Source organism: Panicum virgatum, chromosome 1K (genome assembly GCF_016808335.1).
Source record: "Panicum virgatum strain AP13 chromosome 1K, P.virgatum_v5, whole genome shotgun sequence".
NCBI lineage: Eukaryota > Viridiplantae > Streptophyta > Magnoliopsida > Poales > Poaceae > Panicum > Panicum virgatum.
This window is the reverse complement of record NC_053136.1, coordinates 50,713,077-50,726,639: the sequence shown is the minus strand read 5'-3', so window position 1 is coordinate 50,726,639 and position 13,563 is coordinate 50,713,077. Positions and strand designations below refer to the sequence as shown.

Below are 13,563 nucleotides of genomic sequence, written 5' to 3'. Positions count from 1 at the left end.
CGATTTTGGGTTTTTCGAAAAGTTGACGCTAGATGCGCTAAGGAATAGAATAGATAGTTCGTATGCCCTAATTATGTTTTATAAGTTAGGTGGCAACTAAGTATCTATTTTATTCCAGCACTTCCAGCTTTTACTTTTTGTTAAACCTTATTTCGGTAACGACGCACCTACGCTGAGGTAAGCAAGGTAAGCATTCTGGTAGTCCTTAGAATAGCCCACGTGTTTCATACGTGCGCGGGTCCCGTATGTTGAGCATACGAGGAGGTGATAAGACTCGATTCAAACGAGCCTGTCGCTATCTGCCGCCTGATATGGAGTGCGGATTTCATGTCGTGTGATTATGATCACGGCCATTTCGTAAGGCAATGTTACGAGATGTAAACCTGTTATGCGGTTGGCCATGACCGTGACCCTTGGGACACGTCTACCCTTGGATGTCCCGTAAGGCGAGTGTACGGGAAGTGAATACGTTGTTATGACGTATGCAGCGCTGCCCATTCAGCGTCGAACGTCTGGGTGCCATCTCTATAGTGGACGGTAATGTATGGGTGAATATGTGGGAAACTGCATATGCGTTACCCATGTGGCGTAGGACACATGGGGGCCGTTCGTGTGTGCTGGCACGAAGGGTCCAGAAATGGATAATTATATCTCTCCTGTTGTCTTGGTTTGTCTGCAGGAACACTAACTTCGTTAAACGCGTTATGAAATCCTTGATCGTAGGAACGACTAGTATATATAGGGAGAGTACGTAATTGTGCCACCGATTGTTCTCGTATACCATATTTTGGTACTTGCTTGGGTGAGAAATGATAGAACGTGCATGCATCTTGGCATAATCTTGAGTTTGATTGATTGTCATGCCTGTCGCGTCGTTTGCTAAAATGTGATGCTTTTACCTAAACGTTCACCTAGAATTTGTGTTGTTAGTAGTGAGACCTATACAATCTGCTAGTCTGACCCTGGTTGAGAAGATCTTTCTCAGCGGCTTTGGATCATGTGAGAACCTTTCCAGTAGATCTTAGCTTGTCATTCAAGTCAACCTCTTGATTCATGTCTTGGACCAATTCCAACAAAACCACTATTACTTTTCATGGCAAAGCCTTGAATTTGCCAACAACGTCTTTCAATCCATCGTTCAATGATCGGCCTATCATTGATTTCGTAATCTATATTGTTGGCTATTTTGATTCTAACACCGGAACTTTGTACATTCCATTCTTGCTCAGTAGTTTTGGATAAATTAAAAAAAAAAGTTTATGACAAAATAACTTTTTGAATACAGTCATTGCAACAATCATGCATCACGTCATTGGTCAGTGCATGGTGTTGCATCATCGTCGAGAATCCATAGATTGACTAACGGGAATGCATTCGAGTGTAACATCGTGGGTTGTCTTGGATTCCCTCTAACCTATCTTGACTCTTTTGGCCTGTTGGGTTGCTACTCTTGTTTTCTCTTGTGGTGGTGTTTAGTTGCATGACCCTGATGCCGCGACGGAACCTAGGGCCTCATGTGTGTTGCAGCCACCTGATGGAGCCACTAGGAGCGCGCTGGTGTCTCGGTATATGTGACATACCTCACCTCAATCCATTCTTATGCAACCCTTACTAGTGTCCTAACTTCTAATACTTACTCAAGGGTATGGGGTTAACGCGAGTTTAGTCACGAGGGAACAGTCATAAGACGCGTGTTGCATTGTGTGCATCGCAAACTCACGTGTGTATGCATCATATTTTATGCATCTCATACATGCATACATCAAGAGCATCATCATTTTTGCATCATGGTGTATGCATCATTGGGCCAGCATCATGGCAAATGCATCGTGTCATATGCACCATTTCATCCATCTTTTTATTGCACTGGCATTGCAATCATCCATCTCTAGGGTGCATCATTATCATGGCTATCGAGCATTTGCACTCTGAGTTGGAATATATTTTGTCATTATTCCTTGATTGCATCGGCATAAATGGGCATGTTTTGCAACTAGTATCGTGCAACTCAATCAAATAATACAATTCTGAGCAAGGATGTTCCGAAATTTCCATTTAAACCCATCTTCCGTGCTATCCTCACTTGTTCTCCCAAGCCTTGTGCTGAATCTCACCGACATCCGCTTTCTTCATGTCATGATCTCAGCATTGTGAGAACTGACCATCTTGTCTCATCATCATTCCTTGTTCGGTTTAACTTTTCTTTTAAGATCTGAAAACCTTATTTTGACTCAGTTATCCTATCTAGCTGAAGAACCGTGTACGAAACGAGTTTGATGCTTTCTTAAAAACGATCATCGTCATCAGGAGGCGTCCCTGGCTGCATGCAAGGAGGAAGTTCCTTTCGCTTTAGTGGCAAAATCCTAGAGCTGGAATGCGTTCGTAATCTTTGGAGTTCCATAAATGACCCTGATCAAGGTTTGGAGCTAGAAATCTTAAACGCAGTGCTAGTTACGGTTGTTTGTGTTGTAAAAATCCAGGATCTAAGCGTCCTGTAGACATTTTCGTTGACACGCTTACCCTGGCCAAGTTTCACCAAGTGCTTGTCTATGTCTGTGGTCTGCTCATGTGCCTGATGGTCAAAAGCCATACCTACAATCATGGTGGAACCTCTCTGTCGCTTATTCTAAAGATGATCTTATGCAATGCTAATCTCCTTTTCTCCTTTAGCGTCAAAATCGTTCCGTTGTAAATCACGTCATTGCTTTATCAGGTAAGTCTCTGGAAGGTACATCAGTTCTGTTCCAGGTGTCTGCTAGTTTCGTTTACAGATCCCGTAGGTTCCTGAATGGTTAGCGGACTTGATCTCATGTTACTGTCCAACCGGACCGAATCCCCTGTTGATCGGTAATCAGGTAATCTCATCGGTAGACGGAAGCTGTATGTGAAGCTTAAGCAAGAATCTTATTTCCAGCAATCTGTGGCAGCTAATCCCTGTTGCTCTCATGTTATGCCCCGTTTTTGGATCGCCTCCTTGCTATCCCTCCGTCTCGTAATGCTTATACATGCACGATCTATATGTGCTACAAGAGATTCTCGTTGGAAGTATGCCTGACGGCGCCGCAATGAAACCAAGAGCCTACTCTGAGCAATCAACACATGCTTGTACTACTCGACACACGCTGGTGCGGAGATTGCTGATTATGATCCCTTATACCACTGTGTCGATGTGATATCTCCTCATGGGCATTTTCCGCATCTATCGTTCGCCGTTTTGCCTAGAAATCTCTATACCGGACCTAAATTTAGTGAGTCTTTCTTCCGAAGTTACCAAGGGGATTGATCTTTCAAAGAACTGCTAATGGACGAAAATGCTAGAAGACTACAAGATGTGGTAGACAAAGGACCTTGGTTAATTTACCAAGATGATCAACTAGCTGGAGCTAAGGTATTCTCAAAAATAGATCTACGATCTGGTTATCATGAAATCAAAATCGGACCGGTGGATATACCAAAAACAGCATTCTCCACTCGTTATGGTCTTTATGAGTATTTGGTCGTGTCCTTTGGATTAACCAATCCTCCAGCCTACTTCATGTATCTCATGAATTCGGTGTTCATGTCAAAGCTGGATAAATTCGTCGTGGTATTCATTGATGATATCTTAATCCATTCCAAGACAGAAGAAGAACATGATCAGCATCTTCATATAGTACTCCAGCGTCTTAGGGAACATCAGCTATATGCTGAACTCAGCAAAGTGCGAATTTTGGCTAGAGGAAATTTCTTTCACCATAGTAGGAAATTCTGGTTTTGGACTGCATGTGTAATCTTGAGTTCCCTAAATGACCTTGCTTAGTTTGGGCTAGAAACTTGCGTATGCCTTGTTGTGTATAGCTATTTATGTGTATGAGGGTTGTGTGGGTCCTCCCGAAATAGAAGTTGTCCTACTGCTAAAGATGTCTCCACTTCATTCTGTTTCTCAGGTGAATAATGGAGTATACAGTGGGAAGTAGTAGAAAGGAACCTGGTCAGGGGCACATCAACCTTCTACCTTCCGACGTCGTGATAACTAAAGCACCAATGAGGCAATTTGAGCCTTGCCACTGTTGCAAGATGTACGACCGCCCTTGTCTACGAAGCAGCTCCACAGAAAAGAAAAGTGAGCATAGCGAAGTACTTGAAGAATATACTAACCCCAGACCGGAAATAAGTTGGAAGCAAGAAAAGACGCAGAATGTTTATTCGGACTCCTTAATGCCACCATCGCAATTTCCGATGGGATTTAAAGATCACCAGGTAGATTGTCGGACTCCCAAGCTCGGTGCAGGAAGCATAGACTTGAGTGGATGGGAAATTACATGCACAGAATTCCGTCCACGTGGTAGGAGGCAAGCTAGCCGTACCACTGATGTCGACCCAGCCATAAGAGCAAGAACTCGTTCACCTGTTCGGAGATCAATGAGGTCAAAGAAGAAATGTCGTTGCACCGGGTGTCAACCTTGTTTCAAGTGTGGCGAATACGGCCATTTTATCAGAGATTGCCGTTCATCTACTTGGAAAGATCCACCGAATTCGGCTAGTACCTCTAATAATCTAAACTGGACAAGGATACTATCCGATGTTCGTAGGTCGGGAGGTGACTCAAGACATCTACTTCGGATGTTAGCTGCACAGTACGAACCACCTACCCAAGGTCAGAGGTCAAATAAGCAATGCGATAGAAACAAGTCCGGCACTTGGTACCATCGGGAAGAGATAGTTCATGCTGAATGCGCTACCCCAAGAAAGTTTCCGAAGGTAAGACAGTTGAGGAAGGTAATTTTTGGATAGTGCTAATATTCTGAGTTAACGAACATCTTCTCTCCTTATCGGTCACTTACGCGTGTGAATCTCGGGACGAGATTCCTTTAAGGGGGGAAGGCTGTAACACCCCGGTGTTAATTTCGATGCTAATCGGGTGCTTAAACCGCTAATTACGGACTTAAGCTCATCGTTAGCGTTAATCGAGTTCGTGCGGTAAATATCATTTTAGCAGTATTCGATCGAGTTTTTGTCTCTGATCCGAGCTTCAAATCAAGTTGTGCCCAAAAACAAAGTTGTAGATCATCTTGTCCTCTACAACTTCTATTTTGGTCAAATTTCGGGTTTCAATGTGAAAATTTGAGTTTTGGGCGGTCAAACTTTGATCAATTTCAATTCAAACGAATTAAACCCGGTTACTGTGCTCTCCAGTGAACCGTACGCGCGCCCATGCCGTGAACCGCGTCGTCGCCGGCGACGCCACGCGTCGGCCGTCGACGATCCTCGCTCTCCGCGCGGGCGCATTCTATCCCTTCTCGAGGCCACGTTGCCCTTATCCAGTCCCGGTTCCGTCTCCGTTTTCCCCACCCCATCGTCTTCTTCCTTGGGCTCACGCCGAGCAAGCCGAGCAGAGCTCGCTGCCGGAGCTGCCCCGGCCAGACCTCACTGCCCCGCCTCGTTTCCTTGCGCTCAGTGCCGCGCGAGCTCGCCCCGAACCTCCTCCATCCATCCACGAGCGCGGCCGTGCCGTATCCCGACCGAATCGAGCCCGCGACCGCCGGCCACCATTGACAACCCCGTCGAGCTCCGCCCCCTCTCGTCGAGTTCCACTTTCCGGCCTCCCTTCGCTCAAATCGAGTCGCCGGTGAGCTTCTCCGCGCGCCCCTCTCCCTTCCCAACCCTATCCCCGCTCGATTCCGCGGCCGCCGGCGCTGGACCACCGCCGCGCCACCGTGGTCGCCATGGCGCCGCCGCTGCGCCCGCTGCGGGCTGCCTCCGCGCGGGTCCCAGCCGCGCGGCCGTGCGCCCCCGCTCCGCCGGACCCTACTGGCCGCGACGCGCCCCGCCCCTTCGCCGGTCAGCGCCGCCACCGGCGAGAACGCCGCCGCCGCAGCAAGCCGCCGCCGCCCCGCGTGCTTCCCGCCCCGCCTCGCATGCGCCCTTGCCGCCCCCCCCTCTCTCGCGCCCTGCTCGGCCGCGGGCCCCGCGCTGGCTCCGCGCGCGAGCCGCTGCGCTGCCCCGCTAGCCGGCCCATGGCCGCCGCGCGCGCGCAGCCGCGCCGCCGGCGTGAGCGGCCGGGCAAAACAGAGGAGCCGCCCGTCCCCTCTCTCTGTTCCACCGCCAAGTGGGGCCCACGGCTCCAGATTTGTTTTTCTTTTTGTTGTTTTCAGCTGAAAAGTTTGATAATTTCTACAAAAATGCAGAAAAATCCTAAAAATACAAACTAAAGTTTGTTAGGTTTCTAAAATCAAGGTCTTCAGATGAAAAATATTTGTGCAGGTGAAATGTCACCTTTGCCCCTGCTTAAATTGTGTTTTGTGTTTAAACTAGTTTATTTGCTATCGGTTGTTTTGTTTGTCTAAAAATCATGAAATTTATGCAGTGGCCTAATATTTGTATGTGTAATCCTCTATAAAAATTTCAGGTGTGGGTGCTGTGCACTTTTGTGTAAGTTTAATTGTGTTTAGTTTAACTGGCTAGGGTTAAAGTAAATGCTTCCCATCGTCGATAAATGTTGGAGATTTTATGTGGCATGCTTTACCAAAATCATTGTTATTCTGATAATCCTTGTGGCTTGATCATACCTGCAGGTTAGTCTTGCTTTTAATTTGATCCTAGCTAGGCTCTTTTCTTTATAGTTGTTGTATTTAATTCTTTCATGCATGCATGTGTTTTGCAACAAAACAAATCCCTAGTTAAGTTGATCCATGTTGTTCTAGGGTGGTATTTAAATCTTTCGAAGCGAGTTTAGTAACTTTTGCTTGATAGGAAACACTTCAGGCTAAAAGACATTTGAACCAGGAACCCGTCTCAGCGCTGAACCATCTCTTTTGAACCATAGTTAGGGCTGTGTTTTATCCATGCTTTCTTGTATGTTTACTGCATTGCGTTGCATCATTTCATGAGTTTCATGCATGGCATATTTTATTCGTGTAGACGCTGAAACCGACGTCGTCTACAAGCTGGTTGCCGGGCCGGTCCAGGAGCCTTTCGCAGGAAAACCGCAGCCAGGAGAAGTCGTTAATCAAGCTCCCGGAGAAACCACTAACCCTGCTGACCTGCAAGGCAAGCCCCGGAGCATAACCATAATTTAAAGTATTCAATGTTTATTTAAGTATTGTGCATTTATGTTCTAGGAGTTGAATGGAACCATAGTATGCATATTCCCTAGGTACCGTGGGCCTATACTAGTATGCAGGTGTCGATAGAAATGCTTTGCTAAATAGGATTTCGGTAGAAGTCGAGTGATTACTGTCACTCGCGAGTTTAGGATCTTGATCCCTTAGCTTTGGCTTGAAATGAATTGTTGAGTAAAGATAAATGGAGACCGGGCGGAAATGAGTTGGTTTTGGTATGGAATGGATGGAAAGTAAGCTCCGCCTGTGTCGATTGAGGACCGTACCGTTGTTGGCCCTGATGACCGAGTTTGAACAGTACTAACCACATACCGGAAGTAGGAGGTAGTCGAAACCGGTAAGCTGTGTACCACATTACAGCGGTGATTTGAATTCCGCCATGCTACGCTGGGCGTGGGAGTTGGCGGGTGTTGGATAGGATGCCGCCTCCGGGTTCTCCGGGAGTTCACCGCGAGGGGCCCATCACCTGGGTTTTAGCAGGCGTAGTTCAGATGCCGTGGTAATGTGGGAACAGTTGACGCGCATGGCCCGACGGGGCTTACATGTGTCGTGTGAGTTAGGTCCACCTTGCAAGGTTAAATCGGATCGATTCGCCGTCTCTCTCGGTTAAGAGAACCTTGGTCACTGCGTCACATCGTAGTAAGAAGTGAAATAAGTATTGGAAGGTAGCGAGGGAATGCTTTACCTGTTGTTCTGAAGATTAATATAATCTACCATGTGTGCTCTAGATGATACGGCGAACTTAGTTAATACTTGATTTACTAATCGGAGCTAAAATATTGAAAGTAAGGATTCAATCCTAGCAGCAACTCAGCAAAAGAACTCCAGAGCCAAAAAGCCTTGCATGTCTAGGTAATGGGCTAAGTATACCCAGAGTCGGGTAAGCCTTGCTGAGTATTAGTATACTCAGGGTTGTTGTTGTAACCCCTCTGAGCAGGTTGTGTCCCGGCGGACTTCGAGGAGATCTGTGCGTCCTGGATTGGACAGCCGCTTCCTCCTGGGTGGACCGTCGAGTGGGCCCCGTCTTCCCCGTGAAGAGTGGGCAGGTTAGCGTCACATCGGTGGGCAGGATGTGGAGCTCACCTTTTATCGTCGTCGTAGCTATCGTATTGTATTTCGAACTCAGTTTTGAACTTCCGCTGTGCGTTTGAACTCTGTTGTTTGTATTTAAGACTTTTATGTAAAATCTGTGTTGTAAATTAATTTGAAGATTTCTGTATGCTGGTAACACCTGTGCTCGTCTTCGTACGGGTCTAAGTGCAATTGTGATCCTGGAGTACAGTAGTTTAATCGGGATTTTACCCGACAGCCTGTCAAGTTACACCGTTTTAAGTGCACAGTAACTGGATTAAGTATTAAGATGATGGTTAGTGCATTTAAGCCGGTTTAATTGGACGGTGCTGCTACACCTGCGCGATGGGACGACGGGAAGGAGGCCACGGCGCAGGGGTGGCGACTGCAGAGGAGGTGGAGAGAAGGGGAGGGACCACGGCCTGGCCCGGATCTGAGCAGGGGAGGACGACGCCCGGAGTAGAGGAAGCCCAGGCGCCGGGAAAGGAAGAGGGGGGTGGCGCCGGTGGCTCCGGCGGCCGGCCGGCCATGGAGGCGGCGGCGGCGGCAGCCATAAGCTAGCCTGATACCATGTAAGAGAGAGGATAGGAGAGAATAGTGGCTTGTATTCCTCCAAACCCTAGAAGGGTGGGATTTATAGTTCCTATACATGGGCCTCTATACATGGGCTCAATATACTCCAACAATTATGAGTTTTTTTTTTTGGTTCTTACATCAAGGAAAAAACAATAGATATTAAAGCTTTGCATGTCTCACATTACCAATAATGCATTTTTGCAAATGGTACGCAGGAACTCATGGGCACCGAAACTGCATTCCTTATCTTTTAAAATAGTCTAGCATGTGTGATACCTATTCATTTTCTTCCCCTTTCCATCAAGAAGTGGTTGTAGGGCGTATTTCTTTGAGAAGTGCCACGTAAGTGGAACCGGACGTTTGTTTGATGTTACTAGCTCCGTCTTACCATGAATCTACAAAGAAAGAGACATAAGAATGTTTCCATACTTCAGAAAATGGAACAATGTTTTGCAATGCTGAGCAAATAAATGTTAACTAAGAAACCCCCACTGTGGTGTATTATAGTTTATTCTAAAAATCCTAGGCCTATGATAACGAAAAGGTGTGCCTAACTTATAAGTAGGAAGCAATGGTAACATTGGTGCATAAACATCACTGTAAAGAAAACAGTTCAAAAATAATCAATCATGAAATATGCAATTACCTGACTTATCCAGCCCGCTAGTTCATCAGGATTTGCAACAGTAGCTGACAAGCATATAAGCTGGACTTCCTTTGGACAATATATGACCTAAGATATGATGAAAGTAGCTAAATAAAAGAATAACATGAACACACATGATTAACACGAGTAATACAATAGCATACAGTTTCTTCCCAAACAGTGCCACGTGAGATATCACTCAAATAATGAACTTCATCCAAAACAATGACATCAACTTGAAATAATCTACCTTCAGATGCTGTCATGCCAACACTGCAGTACAAACAGAGGATGTCAAGAGTTATCTCAGAGATAGGAGAGGCAACATCAGTTAGAACTTACAACCTAGAACTACCCACCTGCAAAAGATGAATCTCCCAAAGAAATTACCTTAAAAATATCTAGAAAAGAAACAGTGCATATTGTAAAGTGGGTGTGTACAATTTGGAAAAAAAAAACTGCCAAGTTTTAACTAAAGTCAAATCTATATCTACTGTAAGCGGATCACCTCATAGAATGCTTCTGCAATATTTAGTATGACGCAGAGTGAATATTTGTAGCAATCCATACCAATTATAAGAAAACACTCGTAAAATACCTTTGGTACAGCATGTTACGCAAAATCTCTGTCGTCATAATTAGGATCTGAGCATCTTTGTTGATAGCAGAATCTCCTGTAAGAAGACCAACATTATGATCACCAAAGGTATTCCTGAAATAATTGTACAACAAATTGTGTCAAAATGAATTTACTAGATAAACTAATGGGTGTTTCTGTTTCATAAGATATTGTTCACTCTTTTGCTTTTTATTCCAAACAAGCTATTGGGGTTACAATTTCATATGTTTATTTCAGTTTCTGCCTCAAAATAAAAAAAAATAGAGGTTTAGAAGGTTTGACATCAGTTATTTTGCCAGATTTAGTCATAAACATACAAAAATCAGGAGAATAATGAAATAACATTTTACCGGAAATCACGAAACTTCTGATTTGACAAGGCCTTTAATGGAGTTGTGTAGAAGAGACGCCTTCCTCTAGCAACTGTTGCAACAGCTGCAGCTTCTGCTATTAATGTCTTTCCACTACTTGTAGGTGCAGAAACTACAACAGATGAACCTCTCAAAAATGCTTGTATTGCCAAGCGCTGTAAGAAGATAGGAAACAGGGTAAGAAAAACGGAATATAATATCTTGCGGACCTTGGGATAATGCTCTGAATGCTCAATAATTATGGAAAGCACAACTCAATGATTAGATATGCATGCAGCTTAAAAATGCATCCACCTTCCAGATGTTTTATTGCGGAAAGAGGGGGATGGGATTGCATATATTATCCTTCCAATGCCAGCACCCAATGACTTCAGTTGGAATTCACAAATCACAGTTTCAGTTCCAATTAACTCGAAAACCGTTACACCAATTCGATTTCGGACATTAGTAAAATATTTTTTTTATCAAGGAACGAGAGTGTTTTTGTTGCCTGCTTAGCTAATATAGGAAACATCCCAAGAGTAGCTCGTCCCAAACAATGCCATCAGAAGTTTGTAGTGACAGTTTTTCACTCGAAAAAGGTGATAGAAATTGTAATATTTACAGTGAATGAGACGACCATGGTCCGAACACAAAAAAAAAAACCCACACACAAAATCTTACCATCTAACAAGACCCAGAATTTAAATGTGTTTTCTGAACTCAAATTTGAATGCTTCAGTTAGAAAGTGTGGCAGCACACACGATAGAAGAACTTCTGTACCTGACACATTACAAGTTAGTTCGCGAAAAGGTTTGGATTTTGGTACTGCAGCACATTTCGTTGTTACTTGACAAACAATATCCAATTATGGACTAATTAGGCTTAAAAGATTCATCTCGTGCTAATCAGTTAGACTGTGTAATTAGTTATTTTTTGAACTACATTTAATGCTTCATGCATATGTCTAATGATTCGATGTGACGGGCACTGTAGGAAATTTTTTAGGAACTAAACAAGTGTGAGGAATGCTCCAATCCCCATAACAATTCAAAACTGTATTTAACTTTACCGGCCCAGCATCGGAGTAGCACCACTGCTACTACCCCCGAACCCATGAGAGATCACCAACACACACCGATAGTTCAACGAATTGAAGCAAGGCTAAACACATTCGCATCAGAGACCAAAACGATACCTGAAACTTGTCGATGGGAAAGTCGTAGATCCCGGCGAGCTCATTGTAGTCGATGATGTCCTCCCCGAACTCCCGCACCTCAGCGACCAGCTTCGCCACCCGGCGCGACTTGTACTCCTCCGACTCCCGCCTCCGCGCCGAGGTATCCTCCCGCTCGTCGTCCTCGTCTTCCGCCTCTTCCTCGTCCTCGCCGCCGATGTCCTCGTCCACCGCCTCCTCATCGACCTCATCCCCGTCCTCGTACTCGTCGTCCGCGTCGCGGATGCCTATCTCGTCGTCGTCGTCGTCGTCGTCCACGTCGACCTCCTCCTCATCCTCGTCGTCGTCGGAGACGGAGGCGGCGGCGCGGGACGGCGAGCGCGCCGAGGCGAGGTGGAGCCGAGCGGCGCGGGAGGGGAGTCGTAGAGGAAGGGGTGGGGTTTGGGTTTGAGGGAGCGCGTGGCGCAAGGCGGTGGGTAATGGGAGGAGGAGGAAATGGGGGGCGAGGCAGTGCATGGCGGGAGGGGTGAGGATGCGGTGGTTCGGGGCGCGGCGGGAGAGGCGCGAGGAAGACGGAGATAATGCTCGGATTTTGTTTCGAGATTTTAGCACGGACACGGTGACAGACAGACAATACGCCAACGTATAGTGGGGTTATACGTCAATAGGAAAGCGCCATCTAAAAGTTATAGCAAAACTTTAAGATTAAATTACACCCACCATACAATACTTGTCAGGTGAGTGCGAATTGGTCCAACAATTTGTAAAATGCTCAATTTAGTGCAATAACTTAACAGGTGGGTGCAGATCGGTCCAACAACTTGTAAAATGTCCAACTTAATATAATAACTTGGCAAATAGGTGCATTCACAGTCCAAACATTACATGACAATGTAAGTAACGCAAAGTCTCGATAAAGAGTATATTCATGTCAGGACAAATTATTAAGTATTATTTGACCATTGATTTTTGTGTTGCGCCTTCGTGGTAATGTATTTGGCCAGGATAAAAAACCCTCACTGTTTAGAAGAAATTAATGTTATATCTTTACATTATTTTTTGTATAATGATTTAATTTTAATTAAAACTATTTAATTTGCTATTCAATATTGAAAAATCCACCCTCACTATTTATAATATGTTTGATTATATTCACTATTAAACTAAAAAAGCCAATCCGTTGATACAAACTATTGGGACCTTTTAGAAGCTTGGTACATATATTTTTAAAGCCCCATATATTCGTTAGAAAGGAAAAATGAGCTAAATAATCAGAAACAAATATGAGCATTGTTGAATACACGAGCAGAAGCGCAGAAGAAAACTAAGGTTTCAGGGTCTCTCTTATCGACTTAAGTGTTTGAGTGATGCTAATGGTGTAATTCTAAAAATTATTTGCATTTGAACTAATAAAAAATTATACATAGTTGAAAAACAACAACTGGATCACCATCAATAATTTCCATTTATAAAATTTAAGAATTATTGATGTTCATCTACTTTACTTAATATGTTGCTATTGTAATAGTGGTTAAATAATATAATATTTTAATAGAATCATAATTAATTTACTCTGAGAATAAAATTATTGGTGTCTATTGTGACACAAGAATCTACGGTCAAATAATACGTTCCGATGTGAATATATTATCGTGTAATGTTTGGACTGTGAATGCACCAATTTACCAAGTTATTGCACTAAATTAAGTATTTTTTAAGTTGTTGGATCAATCTGTACCCAGCTATCAAGTTATTGTACTAAATTGAGCAATTTACAAGTTGTTGGACCAATTTACACCCACATGTCAAGTTGTTGTTTGATGGGTGCAATTTACTCAAACTTTAATTGTAGTAAGTAGAAGGGATTCAACAAAAGATAGAAACGCATCCACCATTGGTTTTATGTCAAGCAATAGATATCCTGCGGATCTCTGACTAGGCTTGAGCACGAGTGCACGCTCCTCTAAAGTGAGGTTGAACCTTTGGCACGTTAGCATGAGCCATACATACCACGAAAAATCAG

The 13,563-nt window shown here is 44.4% G+C and overlaps 1 protein-coding gene across 2 annotated transcripts in view; it reads right to left on the bottom strand.

Annotated features, from left to right (window-relative positions):
- Nucleotides 1-12,159, bottom strand: part of LOC120641198 (DExH-box ATP-dependent RNA helicase DExH15 chloroplastic) — a 31,296-nt gene extending 19,137 nt beyond the window's left edge. Inside the window, exons 1-6 of one of the 2 annotated variants that reach the window (XR_005662175.1) lie at nucleotides 11,562-12,158; nucleotides 10,363-10,538; nucleotides 9,992-10,105; nucleotides 9,558-9,666; nucleotides 9,394-9,480; nucleotides 9,024-9,142 (exon numbers count right to left, since the gene is read on the bottom strand). Coding sequence is in view for 1 of the 2 variants with exons in the window: in XM_039917211.1 (XP_039773145.1) it covers nucleotides 9,024-9,142; nucleotides 9,394-9,480; nucleotides 9,558-9,666; nucleotides 9,992-10,105; nucleotides 10,363-10,538; nucleotides 11,562-12,056 (1,100 nt within the window). In the remaining variant the exon portion in view is untranslated. Of the gene's footprint in view, nucleotides 1-9,023; nucleotides 9,143-9,393; nucleotides 9,481-9,557; nucleotides 9,667-9,991; nucleotides 10,106-10,362; nucleotides 10,539-11,561 lie in introns of both variants that reach the window. The other variant, XM_039917211.1, reaches the window with a different exon arrangement.
- Nucleotides 12,160-13,563: the final 1,404 nt, after the last annotated feature.